Source organism: Gavia stellata, chromosome 6 (assembly GCF_030936135.1).
Source record: "Gavia stellata isolate bGavSte3 chromosome 6, bGavSte3.hap2, whole genome shotgun sequence".
NCBI classification, from domain to species: Eukaryota; Metazoa; Chordata; class Aves; order Gaviiformes; family Gaviidae; genus Gavia; species Gavia stellata.
In genome coordinates, this window is record NC_082599.1 from 3314863 (window position 1) to 3338819 (window position 23957).

The window sequence follows — 23957 nt, forward strand, 5'->3', positions numbered from 1 at the left end:
AGCCCCCCGGGCCAGGCTGAACTGCACTGGGGTAGCCGTGCTGCGGCCCCTCCGGCATCGGGCTTGGCACATCAACACCCTCCTCCGGCACCAGCTGCCCCCCGCTGGGACACCCGCTTGGAGCTGCGGGTGCGAATCACCCCGGCAGAGCCCGGCCCTGCCAGGACCATCCATCCCATCCGCTTGGAAGATGAAGGCAGGGGGAAGTGGGAGTGTGACTCGGAGTGGGACACTGGGATTTGTGTGGCCTCTTGGGTTTTTTTCCTCTGCTCCCAGTGCTGTTTCAGCTCTCCCATAGTTCCCTTTTTGGCCTGGAGCTCCCGGGGCTGAGTTCCCGTTACGCACAGCCCTGCTCCGCCGTCCCCACCGCTGCCCTGCACCGGGATGCTCCCAGCAGGCACCAGTCGCAGCCTGGACCCCAAAACTCCCCAGGACGGTGACCCCGAGCCGGGCAGGCTCAGAGCCTCCGGCTAGGGAGTGCGTGGGCTCAGGGCTACCCGACTTGTGCCCCGTGGGCAGCCACGGAGGAGGTCCCCGAGCTGGATCTGGGGCTGCAGCTGCTCAGACCGAGAGGAATAGCCCCGTGACCCTGCCAAAAGGTTGTCAACCCCCCCAAAAAAAGCATCATGGGGTGGGAGGGAAGTCACCAAAGCTTACAACCGCGCTGCAGCATCTCCCGCTGCCCGCCTCGGCGGGGTTAAGCACGTGCTCGCAGCCAGGAAGGGGAGCGGGACAGAAGGGCTTTATTTCAGCTCATCGCCCTGATCCCGCTGCGTGTCCCCCCCACGATGAATGCTGCCCTTGTCCCACACCGGGCACGCCTGGTCCCACCCCGCGCCGGCAGCGCGGCTCCGCACCCCCGTCCCTCCCGCCCGGCCGTGGGCAGGGCGATGGCACGGCCGCTGAGATGACAGAAGACCCCCTGGCAATGCTGCCGAAGCGCCAAGCGAGGCTGGTCCCCAGCCCAAGGCTTTTGTCCGCCAAGACACACAAAACCACCCTGTCTTAAGCAGGAGAAATTGCATCATTAATTACACAAACGAGGCCCTCGTGCTTGGCACGGCCACTCCGGCAGCCGGCAATGCTCTGGAGCTGCTCGGGACCATCCCTCTCCATTTGGATCAGTATTTCTATTTATTGACGTAAAAATCCATCCCCCCTCCTTGGTGCGCCAAGCACATAAACACGAGTGTTTATGTTCTGAGGTTTAAAACCCTGGATGGGAACGGAGCCCGCTGCTCCCTGCCCCGCTGCGGGGTGGACAGCACCAGGGAAAACATCTACGGGAGGTGCCCCAGCCCCATCCATCTTCTCCCCATCAGCTGAGGAATTACTTGAGAGATTCTCCTCGTAGCCCTTAATTAGGGCAGTTTCCTGTTTTTTTTTTTTTTTTATCGAAAAAGGCTGTTTCTCAACCAAAAGGAACATCCCTCACCCCCGCCCGCAGCTGCTTGAGCCACAAAGCCCCTTGAGCCACAAAAACCCTCCCGGCAGCACGTGAGCCCCGGGTTTTATTTTGCAGCTGATGAACTTAAGGGTTTAAGGAAAGAAACTCTCCTCCAGCCACTTCACTGGCAGTTATTTGAGGGCATTAAAAGAAGGTATTAAAAAAAATATATAATAGTAACTGCATCCAAAGTCTCTCTATGTAAATATGAGGCATCTGCAGCGTTTCCAGCATCGCAGCCGGAACCGTCCCAGCGCTGGCACCCACCCCACAGCATCCTCCGCGCTACAACATGCCTGGACGGACAGATGCAGGGAGCGAGAAGGGTGTCCGGGCGCCTGCTGCCCCCTCCACGGCTGGGATCAACAGCGGGGGGGAGCCCCGGGTTGAAGGCAGGAGCTGCGGGCAGGGCAGGGGCAGCTGGCATCGCAAAACATAATGCCCTTTGCCAGACTCAGCCCCGGCAACCGCAGAGCTGCGGCTTTTTTAATTTAATTACCTTAAAAAATATATAGCCTATGTGAGATCTCCCTGGAAAAACCCCAGCCGCCGCCTCAGTCACCCGAATCGGTGTCGTGGCGTTGCCTGACCCCGCGGGACGGAGGGGACCTGCTCCTGCTCCTCTTCCTCCCCTTGCGCTGTGGGGACGGGTGCCGAGTGCGGCCGTCCCTGCTCCGGCTCCGCCGACGGGCAGGATGGCGCGAGGGGCTCCTGCCAGAATCCCGGCTGCTGGCAGAGGAATCCGTGTCATGCCGACGCCGGCCGCCGTGCCGCGACGTCTCGGGACGCTGCTGGGTTTTCCTTCGGTGGTGCCTACGGGGATGGAGGAGAAAGTGAGATTGGGGATGCCGACGAGCCAATTTTGGGGATGAAAAAGGCATTTTGGAAAGCCGGGAGATGCCGACGGGGAATCCTGATGTCGGCTACAACCTCGTGGCTCTCCTAAATCCTTCATCCCGTTTTTCCAGCAATGATGCCCTGCAAGTCCCGGTCGTGGGGAGGGGGACCTGGACCGGGGGGTACCCTCGTCCCGGTCCCCCTCCCCACGACTGGGGCTCAGCCTTTATCCCAACCCAGCTACCTCTCATCCTGGTTGGGAGAAGAATCGGAGGACGACGGAGCAGCATCCCTCTTGTGATGCTTCTCCTTCTTCTTCTCCTTCTTATGTTTCTTCTTTTTCTTTTTCTTTTTCTCCTTTCTGGATTTCTTGCCACCCTCCAGTCTGCAGGGAAAAGATCAAGCAGGGAGGATCGGATCACTGCCCTGCTCAGCCCTCCGGCTCCTCCAAAAACTCATCCCCATCCCTCCCCCGCAACGTGCATCCCGCCACCTCCCTCCTTGGCCAAGGTTCTCCTCCAAAAAAGAGATTTTGGGGACAAACCAGAGGGTTTGGGAGGTGATTCAGGCGGATGCAGAACAAGCCCGATGCCAAAGGGAGCCAGAGAAGTGTTTTGCAAACTAGTGTCCCCCCAAAAAAGACCATTTCTGGGGGTTTCCCACCAAAGAGGCGGTCCCCGTCCTCACCGTTTCTCCTCCACTTTCTCCTCCTTCTTCTTGGAGACGGATGTCTCGGGGCTGCTGGAGACCTTCTGGTGCTAGGGTTGGAACGAGGGGGGAAAATACGGAGTGAGTCAGTGAGCCCCTAGCTTCGAATTACAGGGAAAAGGGACTTTCGCCCTTTAAAAATTAAAATTCGTTTGGAAAAAATCAATCAAAATGAAATTAAAATTGGGAAAAAATGACATCCAAATTGAATTAAATTTGGGAAAAATTGAAAAATTGGATTGAATTTGAAAAAAGAAATCTAAATTAAATTTGGAAAAAAGAACATTAAAATTTGGGAAAAAAATAAATTTGGAAAAATAAATCAAAGATAAATTTGGAAAGCATTAAATCACAATTGAATTAAATTTAGAAAAAAATTAAAAATTAAATTTGAAAAAATAAATCTAAATTGAATTTGGAAAAAATAAAGTAAAATCCCAATTACATTAAATTTTGAAAAAAATTGAAAATTAAATTTGGAAAAATAAAGCAAAGCTAAATTAAATTTGGAAAACATTAAATCCAAATTCAATTAAATTTGGGGAAAAAATTAAATTTGAAAATTAAATCTAAATTAAATCTTGAAAAAATAGAATTAAATCTCCATTAAATTAAATTTGGAAAAAAACTTAAAAAAGACATTAGATTTGGGAAAATAAATCAAAATTAAATTTGGAAAAATAAAATTAAATTTGAAAAATAAACATAAATTAAAATTTGAAGAATAAAACTAAGCCCCAATTAAATTAAATTTGGAAAAAAATTAAGAAAATAAATTAAATTTGGAAAAATAAATCCAAATTGAATTAAATTTGGAAAAAATGAATCCCAATTGAATTTGGAAAAGGGTTTTAAAATTAAATTTGAAAAAATTTAAATCGAATTTAGGTTAAATTTGGAAAAACAATTAAAACACCCGCACGAGCTGCTTCCAAGTTGAACCCCCGCAACTGAACGCTGCGCAAACAGGCCCCGGGTCGCTCTCGCAGGGCTCTTCGGCAGGCAGCATCCCCCGCGCCGAGCGGGGCCTTTTCCCTTTTCCCGCCTGTTTTTTTAAACCCCGTCCCGCCCCGGCGCCGTACCGTGAAGACGGAGAGCCCCATCTTGGCCGCCTCCTTGTCCTCCTTGGAGAGCATCACCCGGCCGGCGCTGCCGCTGGGGAGAAGACGCGGCCGCCAGCGAGTCGCGAAATGAAAAAGAGAAAGAAAACACCCCCCCAAAACCAAAAAAGCGTCAAAACGGGGAAGCGCAACCCGCCCCCCACCACGCGGCCCTTCGCCGCCGGACCCCCCGCCCCGTACCTGGCGCTGCCCAGGCCCACCACCCGGTCCACGTCCTTCTCGTCCCGCTCGCCGCCCTCCCGCTTGCAGACCTCCGCCAGCTCCTGGGGGGGGGAGCAGCCTGTGCGTGTGTCCCCCAAAAAAAGACAGCGGGGGGGACACACAGGGGCGTGAGGGGACGCGGGGACCCCCTTACCTCCTTGCTGAGGCCGCTGGGCTGCCTCTTCACGTTCTTGTAGCCCCTGTGGAGCACACAGCAGGTGATGGGGGGGGGGGGATGCTTTGCACCCCCTTTTTTTTGGGGGGGGGGGGTGTAGACTCACAGGGCTGCCATCATGGCCTCCCGCTCGGCCAGGCGGACGGCGGCCAGCTCTTCCTCGCGGGACAAGGGGGGGCCCGTCTCCTTCTTGCCCTTGGCGTACCAGGTCAGGTCCTTCCCCTTCTGCCAGCGGCCCACCGGCGCCATCAGCGAGTTCCCTGAGGGAAAGACACCCCCCCAAAAACAACACAACAGGTCCTCGCACCCAAAACCCTCCACCCGCACCCCAAAACCGCGTCGGGGGTTGAGGGGGGGGGCACACACGGGGGGGGTCAGCCCTCACCCAGGTAGTTTTCACGCTGTTTGTCCGTCTTGACGTCCTCCCAGCTGAACTGGTCCTGCCCCCCCCGGACCCCCCCTCGGGAGGAGCCGAACATGGTGCCGCAGCCCACGGCGGTGTCAGGGCGGGGGGGGGATGGACCTGGAAGGGATCAGCCCCGCGTTGCCCCCCCCCGCTCCTCCGTGCGGCCCTGGGGGGGCTCCTGGAGGTGGGGGGAAGCAAATGTGCACACACCCCCCCCCAGAGCCGGAGCCGGAGGGGGTGGCAAAGCCCCGGGGGTGATGCACAGCCTTGGGGGGGGTGTGCGTGCACGATTTGGGGGGGGTACACGGTTTGGGGGGTGCACGGCCTGGGGGGGGGGGCACGGTTTGGGGGGGGTGTACGGCCTGGGGGGGGTTTGCACGGTTTGGGGGGGGTGCACAAGCCACAGGCGGGGGGGTGCACGGTTTGGGGGGGGGTGCACAAGCCACAGGCGGGGGGGGTACGGCCTGGGGAGGGGGTTGCACGGTTTGTGGGGGGTGCACGGCCTGGGGGGGGGGTGCACAAGCCAGAGGTATGGGGGTGCACGGTTTGGGGGGTGTGCACGGCCTGGGGGGGGGGGTTGCACGGTTTGGGGGGGGTGCACGGCCTGGGGGGGGTGTACGGTTTGTGGGGGGTGCACGGTTTGGGGGGGGTGCACAAGCCACAGGCGGGGGGGGGCACGGCCTGGGGAGGGGGTTGCACGGTTTGGGGGGGGGAGCACGGTTTGGGGGGGGTGCACGGCCTGGGGGGGGGGGTTGCACGGTTTGAGGGGGGGTGCACGGCCTGGGGAGGGGGTTGCACGGTTTGGGGGGGGGGAGCACGGCCTGGGGGAGGGGGTTGCACGGTTTGGGGGGGGCGGTTGCACGGACGCGGGGGGGAGGTTGTACAGGTCGAGGGGAGGATGCACGACCGGGACCGGGGGGGGGGGGGGGGGGGCGGGTCTCGGCGCGGGGAAAGTTGCACGACCCGGGGGGTGGGGGGGGTGGGGGGGGGCACACGGCCCGGGGGGGTGTTGCACGGCGCGGAGGGGTAGTGACACGGCCCGGGGGCCGCACACCCGGCACCCCGGGAAGGGCGGGGGGAGAGGAGAAGGCGGCTGCAAACCGCGGGGCCACACACGCCCCCCCCCCCTCCCCCCCGGCCCGGCTCCCGCCCCCCCCCCCCCCAAACACGCACCTCGCGCGCCGCTCCGGGCCGCGGGGCCCGCGCGCCCTCTCGCCCCGCCCCGGCCGCTACCACCGCGCTCAGCGGCGGGGGGGGGGGGTGGGGGGGGGGGCGGGCGGAGTGTTTGCGAAGCGGGCGGTACCACTGCACCATCGAGCGGGGGGCGGGGGGGGAGCCGCGGAGCTCCCGGCGGTGCCCCCTCAGTCAGGAGCCGAGGCCAAAACCCCACAGAACTGCAGCACGACGACTCGTTTCCCGGCTTTATTATTATTATTACTATTTCAAATTTTATTTCAGAGCCTCACTTCTTCCAGAACCGCTTGTAGGTGCCCAGGTCGATGCCCTCGAAGGTCTCCTCCGTCTCGGCCTTCGGCCTGCTGGGGAACTGCCTCCGCAGCCGGGCCTTGCGCTCCGCCTCGGGCAGCGCGTTGCTGTCCAGGGGCAGCTGAGGGGGACGGCGTGAAGCCCCCCGGGGCCTCGCCTCGCCCCCCGCCTGCCCCCACCCGCCTCCCGCCTTACCATGAGGATCCTCTTCGGCTCTTTGTAGCGGAGGCGGACGGTGGAGCCGTCGGTCTTGACCAGGAGGACGGGGTAGAGCCGGCCGTAGAGCTGCCTGTGGAGGTGGGAGATGGAGGCGCGGTTGGAGTTGCTGCGGCTGGAGACGGCGATGGCCGGCAGCAGCCTGGGGACGGCGTCGAGGCGCAGGGCGCTGGCGGGAAGGCAAAGGGGACCGCAGTCAGTCGGGGTTGCGAGGGGTCACGGTGGCGGGTTAAACGAAACCCAGCCCCACTGAGGCTCCTGCTGAGGGACACGGTCGCTCTCCCGGGGGATCACCGCCACCGCCGCCATGCTCACCTCAGTGCCCGGTTCACGGCCGCCATCCCGCTGCAGGTGAGCGAGGCCGGGTCCTCCAGGTAGGCCCCCACAGACGGACCAGGAGGTGAGGCAGCGTCCTGGGGACACCCTGGGGGACAAGGAGCTCTCCTGGGGTGGATGGGGCGGTGACAGCCCCGTGTACCCACCACAGTGCGGCCCCCCCGGTCCCATTCCCATCATATATCAGCCCCATGATGGCTCCTCCTGCCACGGTTCAGCCCCACCATGCTCCCCCCTCCCCGCCCACGTCATGGTTCAGCCCCACCATGCTCCCCCCGCCCGCGTCATGGTTCAGCCCCACCATGGCCCCCCCCGCCCGCGTCATGGTTCAGCCCCACCATGCTCCCCCCGCCCGCGTCATGGTTCAGCCCCACCATGCCCCCCCCGCCCCCATGGTGGTTCGGCCCAAGACAGCCCCCCCCGCCTCGCAGTGGTTCAGCCCAGCATGACACACACCCTCCCCCGGCTCTCCCCACCGCGCTGTGGTTCGGCCCAACGCGCCCCCCCCCCCCCCCGCATCATGGCGCGGCCCAGAGCTGACACCCCCCCCCCCCCCCGCCAGCCGCCATCATGGTTCAGCCCCAGGCGCCCCCATTACCGCCGTGCCCCCCCCGCCCCGTACTGCTCGGTCCCGGCGCCCCCCACCCGGCCCGCGCTGGTGGTCTGCCCCGCCGCCCTCCGCTCACGTGACCGCACCCTCCGGCGCGCAGCGCTCCTCTTCCCCCCTGCTGACGTCAGGGCGCGTGGCGGCGGCGCGGGGCCGCGGGGGCTGCCGGGACCGACTCACACACCCCCCCCCCCCGCCCCCCCCCATGAGCTGGCGGCGGCTGCGCGGCGCCATCGCCCGGGCGGCGGGTGAGCGCGGCGGGGCGGGGGGTCCCGCCCGCCCTGAGGGGCCCGTCCCGGCTGGGGTGGGCGGGGGGGGTGTGGTGAGGCCCCGCCGGCCGCGGGGCGATGGCGCCGTCCTCGGGGGTGCGGAGCCCCTCGCTGGGCTCCTGAGGGGGCCCCGCCGGCCCTGAGGGGGCCCCGCCGGCCCTGCGGTGCTGAGGTGCCGGCCTGAGGGTGCTGGTCCTGGCTGAGGGGGGCTGAGCCGCGGCCGGCCTGGGGATGCTGAGCTCCCCCATCGCGCCTGCCAGCGCCGGCGTGTGTGCCGCTCTGCCCGCGCAGGACGGCCGTGGGTGCGGGCGGTGGGACAGGCTTGAGCCCCCCCCCGGGATGACGGCGTCCCCGTCCCTCCAGCCGCGCCGGGTCCCCATCACTGCGCTGCTTGGGGGGTGGCTCTGAGATGCCCCGGTCCCCCCTCCCCGGTTAGCTAAGCCAAACGGGGGTTTGGAGGCTGAATCGGTTGGGTTTTGTGGGTACTGTGCGAGACGGTGAGGTGAGACGGGGGGGATTTGGGGTTACCGCCCTTCTGGTGTCCAAAAATAAAGCTCTCCGTGGTGAAACGCAGTGTACATGAGGGGAAGCGGATGGCAAAACCACACCTGTCTGAGCTTCACCTCTGTAGACGTTTACCCAGCTGGGTAAACTGGCTCAAACCAGTCGGTTGGTTAAACTGGTCCAGTTCTGCAGGAGGACATAGTCTTGGAGTGACTCCTGGCCTCATCTGTGGCCTGGACCTAGCTGATTTCTGCGGTGACCTTGAGCCACGCGGTTCCTATTCCTCCTGCTGCATCGTTGCTCCCTGCAAAGCGAGGAGCACAAATCAGTGCAGCCAGTGGAGGGGCTAATTAGCGCTTCGTAGATAATTATTTCCAGGAAGAAGGTGGCTGAGTGGTCCCACCAGCTCTGGGTACCACGGTGGGGATGCTCTGCTCCTGTTTCAGTATTGCAAATAATTGCCGTTATTTAAGCAACCCACTGGCTGTTGGGGCAGGACCTCTGAGCCCAGCTGTCCTGCACGGTCTCTGTGTGCTGGGAAACTGCAAATGAAGCCCCGGAGCTTTCACCCACCCATTCCCTGACTTAACAAGCCTGGATCCGGGACTGTGGCCTTTGGAGCAGCCGGTGCTATCTGACGCGCCAGAGGGGACGTCCTGCCCTCAGGGCTCCTCGCAGACACCGAGCATTCGCCTGCTCTCTGATAATGTTAAACTTTATTGTGTTACTGTAGCTGGGCTGGATTTTCAGAAAGTGTCCCAAAACTTAGAAAGGTGGGAGCTGCAGCTTTATAATGAACCTGCTAAAAATAGGGAATGGGATTATAATCCTAATCCACGAGACCTTTCTTGGGGCTCCAGGGAAACTGTCCTTTAATCTTCTTTTCTACTTTGTACGGGGGCTGTACCTTCTCTTTAAAGCCTCTCTGCTAATCAGCATTAATTTTGTTTAACTCTCATGATGTCTGTCCTTTGCCTTACTGGTTGTGTTGCCGCCTCCCAGTTAAAATCCAGGGCGAGTTTAGCAGGCGGGAGCGAACCGAGAAACGTTCCTTGCCCTAGTGACAACCTCCTGCGTCCCCCTTCGGTGACCACCTTGTCTTTGTGGAGCCCGGCGGGGTCTGCGTGGCCGTTTGTCCTCAGACCTGGGTGTGGCACCTCCCCAAATATGAGGGTCTTTATTAAATAGCCGCGCTGCTCTCTGGCCGATCAACTCCAGCCTGCTGTGGTTTAGGTGATATGTGGTGGTTAGGCTGAATCCAAAACCGTTTTAGGGGTAACCCACTGGAGGTGAGAGACCCTCTGTGCTAGATATTTGCAGGTCGCCTGCTCTGAAAATGCCGAAATCTGAGCAAACGGGAAAAAAAAAGAACTTCTGCTCAAAATAAATATGTACCTGTAATGTTACTGCTGCAGACGGATTGAAAATGTGGTGCGCAGATGCCTTACAGGGCTGGGAACCAAACAGGAGGTTTAAAAAGCCCCATATCCACCAGATCTGGTTTCTCGGGCTTTTTTGGCGCTTTACTTGTGGTTTTTGAGGGCTTCAGGCTGCCAGAGGGAGAGGAGCTGTGTTTGACGGGGAAGCGGAGGAGCCCGGTGAGGACAGTAACATCGGTGTGCAGACCAGCTCATCGCTACGAGCGATCCCTTGGGGTCAGGGCGCGCGTGTAGCCAAATCTGATGGTGGAGGAGAGGGCACCCGCTCCCACATCTGCGCTGCTCGCGTCTCGAGGCAGAGAGCCTCTCTTCTGTTCACTCTTCCAGGACGTCTTCATCCTTCTCTCTGGCCCCGAGCAGCTGCCCCCAAAATCCCGCACCGTGTCTTCTGAAATTGCTCCGTGGGAGCTGGTTTTGCTCTCGGCTGGCACAGATTCCCAGTTTGCCAGCCGGGTGTTTGCCGTCTGCCGCCCACGAGGGCCCAGCCCCTTCATCTGGCAGTGGAATTGGCTTTTTTTATCCTCTAAATTAAGTTTTGTTTTCCTCTGTGGAGCTGCAGCAAAGGAGAAGGGATACATTTGGAGGGAGGCAAGAGGAAGCACCTGCAAGTCTTTTGGTTTATTTTTAGCCCGTTTCTCAAAGAAGTGAGACCTGTGGTTGCAACCCGTGTGTCTTTTCTCACTTTAGTTCCGAGTATTTTGGGAGAAAAAAGGGAGTAGGGTACAGGAGAGCATGTCTATCTTCCCCTGGTCCCCACCCGTGCTCTTTCAGGCAGAAAAGCACTGCCAGCGTCAAGGTGGCACAGACCCTGCAGGGTCCCACTGCGAAGGTGCTGGGACGTGCTGTTGGGAGGCTTGGGTTTGGATCTGCGTGGGCAAGAGGAGGAGTTTCCCTGTCGCCTTCATGGTGGATAAGTAGCCTCATTGTTGCCCTGAGGCGAAGCAGTGGTTGGAGGCAACAGCCGTGCGGACTTTGGTCCAAAAGAAGAGGAGCGTTGTCTGCCGAAGGGGAAATCCTGGCTAAAACCAAGACTGAGTGATTTTCTAGAAGAGTTGCCTCAACCACCCAACTGTTGGGTGCGTAATGTGAGCGTAGCAGCTTCATAGCCTGGGTTTTACGCCCGATGTCCATCGATGCTATCTAAGGGCCCATCCGTTCTTGGTGTTTCTGGGCACCACCACTTGATCACCAGCTAAAGACATGCCATGTTTGAGGAGGAGGGTGGGCTGGAGACCTCCCGAGGCCCCTTCTGACCTGAATGAGCCAGTGGTCTCACCCAGGAGGTACCGCACCTCCCTCTGACCCACAGATACCAGGTCTTCCCCGTGTGCGTTTATGTTGGTGACTGCGGGGACATGTGAGGTTACGTGCAGAGATGGGGACAGTTTTGCTGTTTGCCGAAGCGCCAGGCTGGCATGTGCCGGCACCCGTTAGCGGTGTGTGACTGCAGCTTTACCAGCCGGGAGAGCAGGGAGCGGAGAAGAAACCACAAGAGGAGATTAAAGACCAGCGAGCGGTTTTCATTGGCCACCTTAAAATTGCGGGTCGGTAATTAAGGCTTTAGGCAGATCACAAATAGCCCAGCTTTCTGCCGGCTGACTCGGTTGCGAGCCTGTTGCCGCTGCGAGGGGCTGGTCTTTATACCTTGGCTGAAAGGGAGTAAAAGCAAAAGGTAAGGATGCAAAAGGTTGGAGCCTGCTCCCAGCTGGCGCTCTGCCCATTCCCCTTACCCCTTCCCCATTTGTCTGGTGTTGAATGAAATGGTTGTAAGTGATTTGGGCAGCTTTAAATTCCCTTTTTCCTATCTGTGCCTGCTAAAGGGCAGATGAAATTTTGACGGGGGAGAGAGGAAAGCTCCTTTTTCCCTCTAGCTGGGATGTGAGCATCCTGGCTGGGATCTGCAGGCAGGGACTGGGACTTATGTGTCCGGAGCAGCTCTTGTTGGCACAGCCGGATCATGGTGGAGAGGAAGCCGTGAAACGCCCAGGCAGAGTCCATGCTGGCATCCGAATGTCCCATGTGGTGGCCGAGGAAGCCGGCGTGCGATGAAGGAGCGTCTTTCGGGAGCAGCCATGTTACGAAGTGCACTGGGATAACGGGAGGGTGACAAATTTTGTGTAGCTCCTCTCCTGGAGTGTTTCGCAAGCAATGGTCAGGGCTCACCTGTTTTTTTTCTGTGGGTGAGAGGAGCTGGCAGGGGCAGAAGAGGAGGAGAGATGCTTTGGACAGCTTGGCAAGGGCCCCTCTGCTTCCTTGCTGCAAGCACTGAATAGCATTTTGCTGGTGAGGAGGTGCAGGAGGGCCTGCTTTCCTCTCTTGGTATTGAACATTGAGGCAAAACCTGTGAGATTTGGAAATTATCAAAGCTCCAGGGCTAAGGGAAAGGTAGGACAGGTCCCCAAAAGGACTTTTTAGAGTTTGTTTGGCCTCGTCGTGGTTTTCGGATGATGGAGCCTAATCCAGCAATGTGGCCATGCTCATACAATGGGATCAGTCCTCTGAGGTCCCTGGAAAACGTCTGATCTGGTGGGTCTCTGGGGCTGCAGCACCTCGAGGACACTTACAGCAAAAAAAAAAAAAAAACAAACAAGAGTTTCCTTTAGGATGGTGATTTAATGTGGGTGGACTTTGTGTATTAATAATACACCGTCCTTTCGTACAAGGATAAACTCTAGTCAGAGAAGTACAAAGCATCCTTGGGGAACAGACGAAAAACTCGTATAATTTGCTAGCTGTAGTGCTGCCTGATGGGTGTCTGCGTGATCGCAGAGCTGTGCAGGAGGGATTTAGGGCTGGGGAGGTGTCCAGCTCACGCAGACTGGGGTCAGGGAGGCAACCCGGCTAGATTAGCCCGCTGCACGATCCGTGGCTGATTTTGTAAGAGATGGCATTTGGCTTAAGTCTGTTTAAAAAGTGATTTGGAAGGTCAGGGTGACATTGCTATGATCTAATTTAAAATGGAAAGGTATTATACTGTCTGTCGGCTGATTGTTCCTGAGGCCGCACCCAGCCGATGAGGTTAAAAAAAAAATTAATGCATTTCCAGGGGCTTTACTGCTTGCAGAAAGTAATTGTTTTTAAATAGGAGAAATAGAATAGGCTTGTTTGATTTGTTCCGCTCTCGTCATCACCTCTGTTTTAGAAGCTGCTGAATTGCTGTTGATGGCTGAGGGTCCCCAGTGGTACCCCCTGCACTGTCGTACAGGATTTTCTTCTTTATTCACACGTTAATTATTAACGTTTCTTCCTCCCCAGAGAGGCAAGCACATGAAAACGCCCAGTTTTTTTCTTTCTGGCTGAAGAAACAGCTGCAGAAAGGTCTGTGTGGCCCCAGGCTGCCTTTTTTTCCCTGTACCAGGAACCAAACCCTTCTCTCTTGCCACGAGACACCTTGAGCTGGAGTTAGCGCTCCAGGAAATATGGAAATAAATCCCAAAGCATGTTCGTGTCCCAGATCCACACCCGTGTTCAGACCGCTGTTGCAAGGCTTTGGGGTTTAGTGGTGGAGGACGCGCTGGGCTTCTGGGTCTAGGCTTCAGTACCTCGTCTGCTTAAGGTAAAGGCTTTGCATGTGGATATTTATCCCAGGACTGATAGGAAACATTTAACTGTCCATCATAGGCTCGCAGTTTGTACTCGTTAGGATGTAAATGGGTGGCGTAAGAGGTACGACGATCTCCTGGGCATCCCATCCCTCAGTCAGAGCTGCGTATGTGTAACACTGGCTGATTTCTGCCCTTTTTTCTTGCCAGCATCTCCTACAAACACTCCTCAAGGCCCCTCCCTGTGAAATGGAAGTGGCTATGACTACACCTCTATCAGTAAGGACAAGTATTACGTCCGGGCCCAGCGTGTGTGGATGTCCCGTGATATTTCCAGATGCCAGCAGGCACAGACAACATTTTCCTCCTGTTTGAGAAAGTCTTCCCTAGGATTTGGGTCCCAGAGGGACCCAACCCTGGTGACAGAGAACAGAGCTAGGACAGAACTGGCTTGAAGTATCCCAGTTTAGTGGCAGCTGGAGCCCAGTTTCCTCCTCCTTTGGTTTATGTCCTATGAGTTTAACCTCAGTCTCTTGAGAACAAGTGTTCACGCTGCAGTGATAAGTGTCCTTTGTTTGTACAAGGTATTTGTTCCCCAGGTAAGAATTGGGTCCAGCAGCAAAGCAAGGTGAAGCTGTCCTGCTGCCTTGCTGGTGGCCTCCACTGTCTGCTTTCCAAAACGATATCCGAGTCCTCAGGGCTCCCAGCCCAGATCTTTTGCAGCAGTACAGAGGTGGCAGCTCCCGCTGTCTGCGGCCAGTTTGCTAATTTAATAGTTCTTTGAATTTCCCTGGTATCTCCTGCACGCTCAGTTACTTCCTATCAGCTCTAGGCTTGTGATTTCTCATCTTTTCAGATTTGCCTGCAGAAACCTGTGTCCGAGGGTAAAGGATAGATGCTGTTTTGTGGGGCTGAGCACTCCTGGGAATCTATAGCTGTGTTTTTTCATGGGTGTTTCTAACCAGACACGTATTTTTCTGTCTCCCTAGCCATGCAGGGACCGAGACCAGTGGTTCTTAGTGGCCCATCAGGTGCAGGGAAGAGCACTTTGTTAAAGAAATTGCTTAAAGATTATGAGAACATCTTCGGCTTCAGCGTCTCCCGTGAGTATCTGTGTGTCTCTGGGGAGGGGCAATGAAGGAGTTTAGGGCTGCTAGCCCAGAGCCTGCTTCTGTAGCCGTGTTCGTGCCCCAGATAACAGGCTTCTGTGGCTTGCCTGTGTCCTAGTCTGTCTGTGGGCTCTTTGGGATGTTTAAATAAGTCAGGGCAGGGCGCCTTTTACTACTGGTATTGAGTGGCAAGTCTAAGATTTGTCTGGAACCGCATGCTTTCCAGGTCTGGTGACTCCCCACACCCCCAAACGCAGCTCACAGTGGTGATGAGATTTTTCTGAGTGATTCTTGACTCTGAAAGCAACAAAATCCACCCCCCCCCCCAACCTCTGCTTCAAAAGCCAATTCTTTCGATTCACTTATGGGAGCTGAAGGGGATTTTAACAGCCCAGGGGCTGCATACCAGAGTCTCAGATTTAAAATTAAAGAGTTTCGTGAAGTCCATCTCGTTGCCGGGTGAGTCACTGAAACAGTTTGCCCCATCACCTGCGTACGTTCCTCCTCCTGCCATCGCTCTGGTGGTGTGTTGATTTTTTCTATGTCAGTCACTAAGTGCTGGCCAAGGGTCCTTTTTTTTTTCTGCCTGGGATGGTTCCCTGTAATGTGAAAATAACCCCTGGCTGGCCGGTTCGGTCCACTCACGCCTGCCTGCAGTCTGCAGGCAGTGCTGAAGTCCTCCTGTGTCCACAACAGAGTAAGTAGAGGGAATTTTCTTCAGGCAGCTTGCCTGTTGCAATACTAATTTTGTTTCCTTTTTCTTGAGTGACACCTTAAAGGTTACCCTCAGAGCCTGGGCTGTGTCCACAGCTCATTCGCCTGATTTTCCCTGGAGCTCTGCAAGGTGATTTTAAGTACTTTACCAAAATGTTTTTTTACTGTCCTAATGCTTTGGATACTGCAAATGAAATCCCTTCTTTGAGATCTGGATTCGTTCTACCATAAAAGGGCAAATACTGGATGTTTAAAAATTTAATGTTACTGGAGATGAAAAAACCTTAAAATTATCTTTCGTGTGTTTCATCCTATGCTCTTGATTCAAATGAATCTCTCATCTCGCTCCAAACTAAATCTTATCGTTTTCCCCAAGGTTGCCTCTTGGTAGATATTTTTTTTCGAAGTCTCCATAGGCCACTTAGACCTTGGCAACTGGTGCTTTATAAAAACTTAGAGGTGATCAGAGCCTTACTGCATTAGGTTAACTCCTGCCGGTTCTAAATAAAATAATCGGCATTGCCCTCCTTGATGACCGCCAGCTCCTTTTTGGTTTGCAGAGCATGTGCTTAAAATAATACTAGTCTGAACAACTTCCAACAGGGTTTAAAGGCTGTCCGATTTATTCACCTACCTCATGCAGGAATTTGCCCTTATTCATTAAATCTGGCTATTTTAAGCACCTATGTAGGTGCTGCATGATCTTTTAAAATGAAGATAGCTCTGCGAAGTAGGGCACCGCTAATTCACCTGAACTGAGACAGAGGTCCAAATAACGTGTCTAGGATTACACAGGAAGGCTGTAGCAGAGCTGAAAATGAAGCCCAGCCTGGTAAGTCCCACACTGACCGCTCAGCCCCTAGCAATCTTAATTGATTGTTTTCAGATTATCTAGGATTCTTCAATTAAAGGCCGATCCTGCATGTCGTTGTGTGTTACACTAGCTGATTCCAGAAGCTTTGATAATTTTAAATAGAGGATCAGCTTACTACGTGATTGTGTTAATCTGCTGCCTGTGTGCTTTTATTTCTTTGATACTATTACTTCCTTGGGCGATCTACAAAATTTACAAGGCTGTCTTTTGCTTACAGATACCACGAGGCAGCCAAGACCTGGAGAAGTCAATGGCAAAGGTGAGTGTGTTGCAGCTGGGCCTGTCTCATCGGACTCGGCAGATAATTCCTCTGAAAAATTTTAAGTTTTTATGTGAAGCGCATGCATGAATCCCTGCTAGCAGATAAGTTAGTCTTACATTTATGTTTGTAGGGTGCATTTCCTTAGGCAGACATTCAGTAATGATGTATTTGAGAGTGTGTATGTATATGTGTATATAAACATGCGTACATAACACACCTTTTTGTTCTTCATCTCAGTGACAATGAGACCGTAGCTGTTCACCGCTGTTCTGCAGCATGTACCATGCGTTGGAGAAACGATATCAGAGGGATGTACAGAAAAAACCCAAAAATTAATTAAGCGGCGAAACGTTAACAGAGGCGCAGCACGTGCTGCCAGTTTTCATTTCTAGACACCGTCTCTGTGACTTGCTGACCGACATTCCCAAAGCGGGGCTCTCGGTTTAAGCGCCCTGGTCCATACTTGGGCATTCAGTGGCTTGATTTTTCCAAACTGCCAGGTAGCTCTGGTGAGATACCTCAAATGCACGCTGCTTTGGGAAATGCAAGTGCTTAATGAGATGCCTTTATCTGTATTAATAGCTTGTGTGCAGCTGGCTAGCTGCTTTTCTGTTTCCTGGTTTGTTTGCGTATTCCAGAAAGAATCAAATGAGGTTTGCACTTAACTTCCGATGGCAGTTTTCACTCTGAAGTGAAAGGGAGGAATTATAACAAAAGATAGAGAAACGTTCCTTTTTAGCTTGTTTGATTTTGATGCTCCCTTTTATCTCCCCCTCTCTCTCTTGTCCCATTCTAGTCTTTAATCATAAATGCTTTCAAATTAAGGGCCTTGGCAGTCCTGCTGTTCCACATCTGTGGGGAGAGGGGGGAGGTTCCCACTGCACCAGAAAGGGGGATGTGTATTAAAAAGGGGGTACAGCAGCATTTTTGGCCACACAGAAAGCTCCAAAACCTTTCGAGCAGGTGTCTGGGCAATTGCGATGCCATATACCGTAATTAGGAAGTAGATATCTGCAGTCTGCCAACATTGTCTGAAGCAGATTTTAAGTTACTTCTCCCCTAAGCACCCATGGGTGTCATTTTGACCATGGACTTTACCTTCAAAGCTGTTAATTTCTGGCTATTTTTCCTGTTTTCCTGATCCAGATTACCACTTTGTGACCAGAGAGGAAATGCAGAAAGAAATTGATGCTGGTGAATTCATCGAGCACGCAGAGTTCTCTGGAAATATGTACGGGACGAGGTATGCAGTTCAGACACTGTTGCTGCTGAACCCAGGTGGTGCCGGGAGCTGAGACGATGGTGAAGGAAAAAATATTTTAACTTAGTGTCACTGTTTTCCCCCAAAACATGTAGATTCTTGCCATAAGCAAAGACTTTCATTTTGGTAGCGGGGTCCTTGTCAGCTTTATTAAGACGGCAAGATTAACTCTTGCAGAGAGTTAGCTCATCATAATGAAATCATTGTTACGCTATGAGATTCTCTGTAGCCTCTAGTGTTTGAGGGCTGCTGAAGTAGTTCATATGTTTAACACTTTTCTTGCACAGGGGTGATTTTCACAGACTGTTGACACTCCTTAATGTTTTCCAAGTGCTTGCAGAGAGTAGTGGGCAGAATGGAGACTTACTCTCATTATCCCTACCTTGCTTAATGGTCTGAATACGATGACTTCAGGAGCAGAAGCGCTGATATATGTATTGGCTGTTGTGAAACAAGTATGTGTGCTGCTTTGGTAAAATGGCTGCTTACGAATGGATAAATCGCATGGCACCCTTGACTGGGGCTAAAGAGTTAGGTGGATTTTAAAATAGCATTGCCCTCGGCATTGGAGCTGATGATCAATAAGACATTAAGCTGCAATGTTAATTAGAAGTCAGATATCCTATATAATTATAGTGAGAAAATTGTGGCACTATAGTAAAGGATCTGCTAAGGAGGAAAGTTAAATGTTTCTTGAGATATTTAATTAGTTGCATTAAAGAAATTTGCCTGAAATGCTTTTCAGGAAGACTTACATTTCTTAAAGAGCTGAATGTGCTTTTTTGAGCATTTTCTGGAGATGGCAAAGTTCCCTTCTGAGGCTGGTTTCCTTATGGGAGGTGCCAACGTAAGGCCCCCAGACTGAACGTGCTGTAGGTGTACAGCTCTGAAGGAACGGTTGGTGATTTTGCATTTCAGTAACGTAGATATTTCAATGTGACACGCAGAGGTGTCATACTGCTGTCACCGCAGCTAAGGGCAGTCTCGCAGGGGTCTGGCTGTGCTCCCTCTGAGGCTGATGGAGGAGCAGAATCCCCTGCCCTGGCCTTGCTACTTCCAGTGTTGCTGGTTTGGCAAGAGAAGCAAAACCTGACAGCTCATCTTCCAAATACCCAGCACCAAGGAGAGACTGAGTTCAAGCTCCTTAATCCCTGGCTTCATCCTGCGTAGGATAGGCTTCCTTCCTTCAAACGTGTCCTGCTTAATCCAGCTGGCTGGAACGTGGAGGAGACGGCTGCTTTCTGATGCCTGATACGTAGGTGGAGTTGATATTGGTGCCTTTTCCTTGGAGTGGGTGCTGAGAAGACATCTCTCCTCAGCCAATTTCCTTGAAATTTGCGGGAATTTGATACTTTAACCAAATTAAATGACGTGTTTGGGTTTGTTTCTGAGGTGCTTTTCTCCCTGGCCCTCACTTTCATCTTTGCTTCCCTCTACATATTCATGCTGCCTGTGCTCTGCCTGTGGTGGTAGGCATGCAGGGTGGGAGGCTGTAATTAACCCAAACCATCTCAGCAATAAAGACTAGTTTGCAAACAAAATAAATACGGAAACTCCCCAAGCCTATGTTTCCTCTAGAGGTGCCTAAGGATATTTCTAATCAGATGTGTGATAAAATGAAGGGTCCCTCATGCTTATCAGAATAGTTGAAGTTTTCACCAATCCTTTCTGCTCCCTAAATCTCATCAGCTAATAATAATGAATAACTAAAAATTAATTGTTTAATTTAAGAGCCCTGAAAGGGCCCTGTCTGTGGGATAGCACTGAGTCCTGCCCACAGAAACTAGAATTTCTTTGAAGCCACCTTAAATTAGAGGCTGAAATCAGAGTGCAGGCACAGGGTCTCTTTCTCAGGGCTCTGAGAGCTGCTGGCTCTTTGTAGATAGGTTGTAGCGGGAGTTAGTTGATACCTGGTGATAGCAGATGAAGCCTGGGGCTTTCACAAGGCAAAACAGGCCATTTTGGGGAGTTTTTGTGGATTTGCGGTAGACAGTCCTCAGATCCGGGCTCTCGCTGCTGCCCACCCGGGCAAGGCAGCAAACCTCCGTATAGGGCACAGTGCTGGTCTTGCAGCTTCGCTTCAGCTTTCTCCCTCTTGTTGGGGTTTGTGACTTGGGTTGTGGGACTCCCAGGTCAGGAGGAAAGTCACCAGCCGCCTCCACCCTCCTGCGTGACCCCGTCACAGCAGTGTCTCTGCAGGCAGTCGGCCGTGCTGCACTGACCAGACCAGCTGCGGGACCCCAAGGCTGCCTGTCTGCCTGCTCTTCCCCACCGTCCAGCGTGAGGAGCTCACAGCGTTGCTGTATCAGGCTGCTCCACTGCTCATCTCTGTTCGTTGGGGCTTTTCTGGGCATGCAGGCTCCCAGAAGTCTTTACAGCTTTCCCCATCTCGGTTCTGCTCCCTGTTCCTCCCAGAGGCTCCTTCTGCTTGCGCTGCCTCTGTCCTGTCCGGCTGTGTTTGCAGCGAGCTGTTGTGTAGCTGTGGTACCCATGGGTTCAGGACTCTCCGTCTGTGCTGTCACATCTTCCTCTGCTCACACCCCACCACAGCAGAGCTGTGGCCGTGAGCAGAGCTGCTGCGTGACACCCACGGGTGCTTTCTCTCCGTGCAGGTGAAGACCCTGTCTTCCCCAGCTGGCACAGCCAGGAGCGGGGCTGGTGAGAGCTGTGGGAGGAGGGCTGGGAGTCCCAAATCCTGTTCCCTCAGAGCTGTGACTCCCTGTTCCAGGGGTGTAGGACAACACAGAAGCATTTGTTTAAGGGAGTCTGTTTTCAGCACATCTTTGCAGAAGGCATCAGGGAGCAAACCTTGGTGGCGCAGGGTGATGGGCTGAGGTCCAACGAGGTGCCCTGGGTATGGGCAGGGAATCGAGCAAGTTAGAAATTGGCTGTAGGGCAGTGTTTTCTCTTCATCTCTGCTTCCATTGCATGACCTCCTGACTTCACCTCAAAACCTGCAGTGCTACCTCTGAGCTCCTGGCAGGGCTTCTCTCCACACTGTCCATTATGCCACGGAGCCCTGGCTTGAGGGAGGATCAGTGCCCAGCACTGTGCAAATATCGACTGAAAAGTCCCTCAAGAGGGCTGCTACCCAGTAACTAATCCAGGTACCTCCAGTGCACCAGGAGAGGGTTGGCGTTGCTGCTTTTCAAGGGAGAGTTGTAGGTGTTCAGGAACAAGCTCCAGGCAATGCCCCCATGTTGGGGAAGAGATACTGTCTTTAATGACATATGGGAGCCGCCACTTAAAAAAATATTTTCTTAATTGTGCATCTTGCGACCCAGGCAGGAACATCCATCTCCATCAAGCATCCTTCAGGAGAGCGCATGGGTACAGAAATCAGTGGATCTCTGGAGAAGAAAAGTTCTCAGTGTTTTTTGCTCTTTGGTGAAGGTTGCTCCTGTGTTTGTCAAAGGCAGGAGCTTTACGGACTGTACCCGAGCCCCACTGCTTATGGGATAGGCGCACATTATCCATTTCCACACCTTCCATCATGGTTTTGCCAGCCTCTGTAGCGGGAGACAGCAGGTCCCTGCTCCACCCCAGGGACCCAGAGGACGCTTGGGGAAAGAGAAACTGTCTAGCAAGAGCAGACCAGGCTCTCTCTTCTCTCCTGCCACAAATTGGGCACAGGGGAGCCCTGTAAGGTGAAGACCTGCTGCTGGAGGGGGACACACCAAACCCCCACTGCTGTGGCTGGACGCTCTGACCCCTTCCCTCTTTGCTCTGTCCCCAGTAAAGGTGCAGTGCAGGCTGTTCAGGCCCGGAACCAGATCTGCGTCCTCGACATCGACATCCAGGGCGTAAAGAACATCAAGAGGACAGACCTGAACCCCATCTACATCTCCGTGCAGCCTCCGTCCATAGACATCTTGGTGAGCGACCGCCTTCCTTTGCCGTTAGGCAGTTAGAGGTAATCAGCGTCTTGCTCTGAAGCGGTGGGGGTTCCCCCCTCGTTGATTCATCTGTATGTTTTTAAGGGCCGTAGAATAGGTAGGGAGGACATTTCTGAGCACACTGTTACCTCTGTCCGTCTAACTCCCCAGCCTCTGGCTCCCAGGGATAAATCTTCCTGTGTCCTGTTTTTTGAGTCCCTCCTGTACAGTTTCTCAGTTTCTACACCTCGGCCTGTTTGTCTGCATTGAGTTATAGACTCCCTTGCAGCGTGGTCAGCCTTTAAAAGCATTAGTTGTGCTTACACTGGGCAGAAAAGGAGATTTTTGTGCTGAGACTTGCCTCCAGAATATTAAAGTTAAACCGAGGGAAGCTGGTTCTCTGTAGCACCGGAAATCCTATACCCCTCTGGTCTTACGAGGCCCTACGTAATTAATGATCGCAGTGTGCCTCTTGGAGAAGTGAAGTCACTGTCATGGTTCAGAGAGGGATGCAGATGCATGTATGCGACTTGCTGAAGCCATGCAAGGAGTACGTGGCAGCAAAGCCCACGACTCCTGGCTCTCCCCTCTTGTTCTCAGTAGATCAGGCAGTCCATGTTTCTCACCGAGTTTGTGGAGGAGGAACCCAACAGCACTGGATGCCAGAGCCCAGCAGAGAAATTTCATCTCCCAGCAGTACCTGCAAAAAACCAAGATACAGGGCAGGAAAAAAGAGACTGGGAACCTGAGCTCTGGAGAGGACATCTTGAGCCCCAACCCAGCTTGGCCACTGGTTTGCTCTGGGCTCTCACCCTTTGCAGAGTGTTATCTCACGTGCCCGTGGTCGCCGTCAGTGGCAAATGGCAGACAGCACTGGCTTGCGGGGTGGGTGGTGGTTTCTGCGTGCAGCATTTGGAACACGTATTTCTTTAATATATTTGTCATTGGATTTAGGAAAAAAGACTACGTGACCGAAAGACTGAGACAGAAGAAAGTTTACTGAAGCGTTTGACTGCAGCACGCGTAGATTTGGAACTTAGTAAGTCTAGGGGCCTTTGAGTGATGTGCACAGGGAGAGGGGACACGTTGCTGATTTAGGAGCTGGTTTTTTGCACTAGTATCTGACTTGTGTTTTCCGAGGAGTGCTGGATGGGCTTGGACATTAGCTGAGCTGGTTCCAAGCACCATGCTGCATCATTTCCCACTGCAGTTCCTTCTGGGTGCTTGGCAGAGAAGTGCATTAGCAGTGGCTGAAATAATAATACTAAAATGCCACAGGAACTCAGGTCATGCAGGAGGGATGACGCAGGGAAGGAACACGTTCTCTAACTCCTCTGTCTTTGTCTCCTTCCCTAGGTAAAGAGCCTGGCCTGTTTGACTTGGTCATTATTAATGATGATTTAGAAAAAGCCTACTCCGAATTGAAGGAGATACTCCTGGAGGTGAGTCGTTTGGGGCTTTTCTGCCTCGCTCCCCGGGCAGGTATGACATCTAGGCTGAGCAGGTGAGGGTCTGTCTATAGGCAGCCACAGAGATGTGACCACATACCTACACTTGATCTATTTTGAGCTGCTGAGTGATGTAGTTGAGCACAGATCGTGTATGAGTGATACTAGATCAGTGGCCTAAGAGTGGGAAACAGATCCAGCGCGATACTGGGTTAGGGGCAAAATAAACATATGTCCCTGGACAGTGTGGAAGGGGTGTGCTGTTTCTGAAGAGCCTCTAAGACAAACCTTGCCTTGTCCCTAAAGGCTTGTGTGTAAACGCCGGGCTTGGTCGTGTGGAGCTGGTCTGAGGAGATGATTGCTCATGGTCAGAGCTGTGAAACTGCAAGTTGTTCCCAAAGAGTGGCAGATGCTCAGTTGTTTTCCTGATGTCCTTGCAGGAAATCAAGAAGACCCAAGAATCCAGGAAGTCCTGAGCTGAGCCTGCTTGGACGTTATAACTTTGCACATCATTCCCGAAGCACGTCACATTGTTTTATTCTGAGAGACATTCCCTTTAGGCTGATCCTCCTCCCAAGTTACTCTAGGATGTTTCTATTAAAAGGAAAGAAAACTAAACCCGGTCAGGCTTGTGTTTCTGTTCGCCCCACGCTCAGCGTGGGCTCTCCCAGGTTGGTACATCGGGCGGATGCTTTGGAAGCGATTGCACAGCATCTGCTGCCGAAGGGCAGAGCCATTCTGTGAGGCTATAGAGGTGCTGTCTGGGCAGCTGCAGCCCTGGCACGTGGCTTAGGATCCCACTGCTGTATTTGTGGAGGTACATGTTGTGCCCAGCTAATGCCATTTGCAGTAGGGGAGCTACTTAGATTGATGTGACCCCCACTTCCACCTGCAGATGGAGGGGTTCCCATCTTTACTGGCTCCTGATGTCACAAGTGTTGGCATCCTCTTGCTCCCTCTGGTTCCTGCTTCCCTTTGCAGATCTGGCTACAGCTCCTCTGGGCATTTCCGATCGTCTGCGCCTGCCGCCCTCAGCCTCTGCAGTGTTTTGTTGTGTCGCTGTGGCAAGAGAAGCACATTGGCACGTCTCGGCTGCTCTAACCGCAGTCCTTGTGAACAGA

The 23957-nt window shown here is 54.0% G+C and overlaps 3 protein-coding genes across 4 annotated transcripts; 1 reads left to right on the forward strand and 2 right to left on the reverse strand.

The window, feature by feature from the left end:
• Positions 1-1279: 1279 nt before the first annotated feature.
• Positions 1280-4979, reverse strand: C6H1orf35 (chromosome 6 C1orf35 homolog). Its single transcript, XM_059818952.1, has 8 exons — positions 4875-4979; positions 4596-4749; positions 4469-4514; positions 4294-4376; positions 4075-4147; positions 2972-3042; positions 2529-2669; positions 1280-2260 (listed from the first exon to the last, which is right to left on the reverse strand). The coding sequence occupies exons 1-8, from the start codon at positions 4966-4968 to the stop codon at positions 2002-2004; spliced, it is 921 nt and encodes a 306-aa protein (XP_059674935.1). The 5' UTR covers positions 4969-4979; the 3' UTR covers positions 1280-2001.
• Positions 4980-6302: 1323 nt separating this feature from the next.
• On the reverse strand, positions 6303-7561 carry MRPL55 (mitochondrial ribosomal protein L55). The gene is made up of 4 exons (XM_059818672.1): positions 7555-7561; positions 6912-7020; positions 6576-6765; positions 6303-6501 (listed from the first exon to the last, which is right to left on the reverse strand). Exons 2-4 carry the CDS (start codon positions 6935-6937, stop codon positions 6358-6360), a joined length of 360 nt encoding a protein of 119 aa, XP_059674655.1. The 5' UTR covers positions 6938-7020; positions 7555-7561; the 3' UTR covers positions 6303-6357.
• On the forward strand, positions 6921-23448 carry GUK1 (guanylate kinase 1). 2 transcript variants are annotated; one of them, XM_059818670.1, is made up of 8 exons: positions 6921-6947; positions 14283-14396; positions 16208-16249; positions 17399-17495; positions 21250-21388; positions 22343-22427; positions 22745-22830; positions 23277-23448. In XM_059818670.1, exons 2-8 carry the CDS (start codon positions 14285-14287, stop codon positions 23310-23312), a joined length of 597 nt encoding a protein of 198 aa, XP_059674653.1. In that variant the 5' UTR covers positions 6921-6947; positions 14283-14284; the 3' UTR covers positions 23313-23448. The 2 variants fall into 2 exon arrangements, with proteins under 2 accessions (XP_059674653.1, XP_059674652.1); XM_059818669.1 differs by lacking the exon at positions 6921-6947 and adding an exon at positions 7748-7787.
• The last annotated feature ends 509 nt before the right edge of the window (positions 23449-23957 follow it).